This window comes from Penaeus monodon, chromosome 37 (genome assembly GCF_015228065.2).
Source record: "Penaeus monodon isolate SGIC_2016 chromosome 37, NSTDA_Pmon_1, whole genome shotgun sequence".
Classification (NCBI taxonomy): Eukaryota; Metazoa; Arthropoda; class Malacostraca; order Decapoda; family Penaeidae; genus Penaeus; species Penaeus monodon.
The window spans coordinates 2,770,806-2,775,805 of record NC_051422.1 but is presented as its reverse complement, the minus strand read 5'-3'; the positions used below and the strand labels follow the sequence as shown (position 1 = coordinate 2,775,805).

Genomic DNA, 5,000 nt, shown 5'->3' with positions numbered 1-5,000 from the left:
TTTCCATCCCCATCTTCATCTTCATCTCCATCTCCATCTCCATTTCAATCTCAATTTCCATCTCCATCTCCATCTTCATCTCAATCTCCATCTCCTTCTACTTCACTTCTTCTCCCACTCTGTTCTTCTCCTCCTTCTGCCTCTCCTTCTGCGCCTCCTCCTCCTCCTTCTCCTTCCCCTTTCTCTTTCTTTTCCCCTTTTCTCTTTCTTCTTCTTCTCCGTCATCTTCTTTTAGCGATATGATAAACATCTGGAAGGATTCTGTAAAGAGTTGGTTTCTGTGATTCCTTGTATGTAACCATTTAGTATGCAAATTTCAGCCTTATTGCAATTACGAATCTCATCCGTGTATACGTCTTATTTTCATTTTTCAATTTGTCTTTCCTTTTTCTTTCATTTTTAGTATTTTTATATCCCATGTTACGTTTCATTTATTTATTTATTTATTTACTGTATCTTTGTTCAGTTTTATTTTCTTACTTATGTGTTATTTTGTGTTATCGTTTTGCAATTTAGATTGTTAATGAAAGAATTCTCACCTTCGGAAGTTCCTCGGAATAGAATCATTGCATACTTCAACAAAGCATTGGGAAGTGGTTCTCGAAATCTCGTGTTTTATCGTTTCTGCGAATTGTGTGACGGAATCATGTTATTGAGAAACGAGCCTATATTTTTTTTCTTCCCAGGAATTATCGTTCACATGCATAGGAAGATTATGCTAGAAAAGAGCTCTTTGTTTTTATCTGCAAACTGTTTGATATCGTGTCTCATCTTAAAGGTATGGAAATACAAAGAAACAAACTCTCTCTTTCTCACACACGCATATACTCACGCACATGCACACACAAGCAGGCACACACACACGCACACACACACACACACACACACACACACACACACACACACACACACACACACACACACACACACACACATACACCTCTATATCTATATCTATCTATCTATCTCCATCTACATGAATGCACATTCATATATACGCTCACACACACATCTATATCTATATCTATCTATCTCTTTCTACATGTGTTTACATTCATATATACGCTCACACACACACACATCTATATCTATATCTATCTATCTCTCTATCTCTCTATCTCTACATATGTATGCTCACACACGCACACGCGTCCAAACAATCCACCAGACCTCGATAGCAGCCCACAGCGCCGTCCGACGCACAGCCACCGGCCTTCTTCTACCTGTGCCCGGTAGCCTCCTCCTCGCCTCGTAACCAGTTCCTCCTTCCCCAGGTACCCTCACAACTACTCCTCGCTCCTGATGGGTCGCCCTCGACTGCCGCAGTGCGTCGTGGGCAAAGCTGACCCTTGGAGTACCGCGCCCCGCCTTCACGATGACGTCACACTCGATCCGACGGCGGCCTATACCCATCACTTCTCGTCGATGACAGGTTGGTCGATTTAAGGCATTTTAGGGACAGTGTTCCCTTTTTATAAAGGGTTTTAGGTGCTGTTTGGGTGGTTGTGACTGAAGTGGGTGTAGTGCCGGTCATTTTAGGGCGTTTTAGGGAGCGCTGAGGGTGTCTTAAAGGGTTGTAGCTATTGTTTGGGTGATTCTTATTTTTATTTATTTTTTTTATTTATTTATTTTTTAGGTATTGTTAGCGTGAGTTTAAAGGTATTTCAGCTATTGCTTTGGTGTTTCTAAGGTGTCGTTAGAGTGATGGCCTCAGATATGGTTAGGGTGATGTTTAAGGATATTCTAGGGATTGTGTTCGGTGGCTTTTAGGGTTTTAAGGTAATGTTTCAGTGAATTTAAGTTTTTTTTTCTTTTTTGGGTGCTTTTAATGTGATTTAGGTATTTTAAGGTTGATCTTTTTTTTTTTTATTATTATTTCTTCTAATCTAGTTTGGATAATTTTTAGGGATTTAAGGTCCTGCTAGGATTATTTTTTAGGAGTTTAGGTCTTGTTCCAATAATTCATGACAGTTTTATGTCTTTCTCTAAAATATATTGTTCTGTATAAAGTTATTTGAACTTTGCCTGCATATTTTTTCTTCATTTCTTTTCTTTTCTTTTTTGCAACAAAATACATATAAAACCAACATACTAACGAGGGTTTATTAATGTTGTTAACGATAGTCACAAGAATTTTTGTTTAGAAATAGAAAACAAAAATAGCAAGAACAAAGAACAAAATAAAAATAACAACAATAACATAAACAAACACTTTTTGGAAACAGGGACCAAAAAAAAAAAAAAAAGTGACAACAGCAACAGCAAAATCACAATTAGCTTTTCCGAAAATAGGACTAAAGAGCCGGAAGTGAGAACCGGATAGCCAGCATCAGCCAATAACGAAGAGGGAAATGAGCAAAACTGGATAAATCAAGAGAGGAGAGCGGAAATGCATCTCAGCCGAGGGAAGGGGGGGGGGGAGTCTCCGGAATTCCGTGGAATCGATATCTCTTTTGTAGTGTTATGAATCAGTATCAGTATACACACACGCACGCACACACACGCGCACACACACACACACGCGCACACACACACACACACACACACACACACACACACACACACACACATACATACACACACATTATATATATATATATATATATATATATATATATATATATATATATATATATATATATATATATATATATATATATATTATCAGCATGTATATCTAATTAGTATTATTAATAGACATCTTACCAGTATTTATTATGTATATGATCAATGCATATATCTTATCAGCATTATCCATCGCTATCTTATCAGCATATAGCTAGCTTATCATCATCCTATCAGAATTCTGTGTTAATACCATAATGGGATTTCGGAAAATGACAATCTTGTTTTCACTCACTGATGTACAGCAAACATTCTCATCAATGCAGTTACTATGGTCGTAGTAATGCTGGGGATTAATCATGTTGATATCTGCGTTATTATGACTGTTGTGTTTTTTTTATCCCGATGCTAGTGAGGATCGTGATGATAATCTGATCTATACTGATACTAATACTAAAAATGACAGTAATTATAGTAGTAATGACGATGATAGCAATAATGGTAACTTATGTTATGATGGTTATGGCGGTGACAATGGTAGATAACACAATAATTAGATAATTAATTAAACAGCAATAAAAGCATTAATATTGGCAGTAACAACAATAACAATAAAACAATGATACTAACAATAAGACGAAGGCCATAACGTCAGTACTAATAATAACACCAGCAAAATTATCCTTAATTGCACATCAATTACGAGAACAGTAATAAGCGCTTCTGACGTCGTATCAAAATGGCAGTAGATTGAAACGCGATTGAAGACATAATAGGAATTATAGAAATAGAATAAAGATACAATAATGTGCTGTGAAATATGGCCATCATGTGCGATTTGGTCTTATATCTAAATATTGAATTTTGATTAAATTCGATTATTTTATTTAGTAGATATGATGATATAATGATAATGATTATAACATTAATGACCGATTTCGAGTTTTTTTTATTGCACTTTGATATCAAAATTGATTATTAGAGTTAGAAGATATGATAATATAATGATAATGATTATAACATTAATACTGGTTATGGCGTGTATTGATATCGTTATGACGCTCACTGGCTCGTTATTCAAATACGTAACTAAGTGACAATATTACGAATTATAATAATCATATAAAATCATAGCGCCGCGCATCTGATAATGATAGTGATTATGGATGACTGATAACGAGCCTAAAAAAAAAAAAAAAAAAAAAAAAAAAAAAAAAAATATATATATATATATATATATATATATAGATAGATAGATAGATAGATAGATAGATAGATAGATAGATAGATAGATAGATAACCGATATATAAAGACAGAAAAGAAAAAAAAAATCAAGGTAATCGTAGACATAACAATTTGATAACGCAAAGGAACATCGCAAATGAAAAACAAAATTTAATGGTATTGTGCAGTGATTGGTATATAATATTTCGTGTAAAATGATCTACGTTAAAATACCTAGGATAAGAAAAAGAAAAAAAAAAGTTCCATCCTTGACTAAATGATATTTCAAGTTTGAATAAAATTGCAGAAAATATGATAAAAAAAAAAATAATTCAAAAGCGATAAATGGATAACTGAATAAAGCCTGAAATAAAAGGAGAGTAAAGAAAAAAGAAGATAATAAGTAAAAGAGAAGTAAAAGAATGAGAAGAGAAAGCAAAAGATGAGAAGAATAAGATAGAGAGAATGAACGAGAAGATAGAAAAGAGAAGTCTGAAAGAGAGAGAGATATGAGAGAGAGAAAGAGGAGAGAGAGAGAGAGAGAAGGAAGAGAGAAGAGAGAGGAGAGAGAGAAAGAGATGGAGAGAGAGGAGAGAGAGGAGAGAGAGAGAGAGAGAGAGAGATGAGAGAGAGAGAGAGAGAGAGAGAGAGAGAGGAGAGATGAGGAGAGAGAGAGAGAGAGAGAGAGAGAGAGAGAGAGAGGAGAGAGAGAGAGAGAGAGAGAGAGAGAGAGAGAGAGAGAGAGAGAGAGAGAGAGAGAGAGAGAGAGAGAGAGAGAGAGAGAGATTGAGAGAGAGGGAGAGAGAGAGAGAGAGAGAGAGAGAGAGAGAGAGAGAGAGAGAGAGAGAGAGAGAGAGAGAGAGAGAGAGAATAACGCAATTCATTTTCACCGAAGAACAAACGCAAAAGGCCATTTTTCTTTATTGGGTCCAAAGGGTTATTGTGAAGTGAGTGTGAAACGCCTGGTCACACTCTATCTCTGGTGAGGGGAGATCGGGAGAGGGGAAGAGGGAGAGAGGGAGAGAGGGGAAAAACAAATAAGGAAAGAGGGGAAGAGGGGAGACCGGAGAGAGAAGAAGGAAAAAGGAGAAGAGGGGATAGAAGGAAACGAAGAGAGAGAGATGGGAAGACCGGGAGAGGAAAGAGGGGAAAGGGACAGAGAGAAAGGAAGAGACGATAGATATGGGGAGACAAGGGGAGTGGAACGGGG

At 36.4% G+C, this 5,000-nt stretch overlaps 1 protein-coding gene across 1 annotated transcript in view; it reads left to right on the top strand.

Moving 5' to 3' along the window:
• Positions 1-5,000, top strand: part of LOC119596046 (transcription cofactor vestigial-like protein 3) — a 66,670-nt gene that overhangs the window by 59,346 nt on the left and 2,324 nt on the right. The window contains exon 6 of the mRNA XM_037945153.1: positions 1,275-1,432. Within this exon, the coding sequence (XP_037801081.1) occupies positions 1,275-1,432 (158 nt within the window). The remainder of the gene's footprint in view (positions 1-1,274; positions 1,433-5,000) is intronic.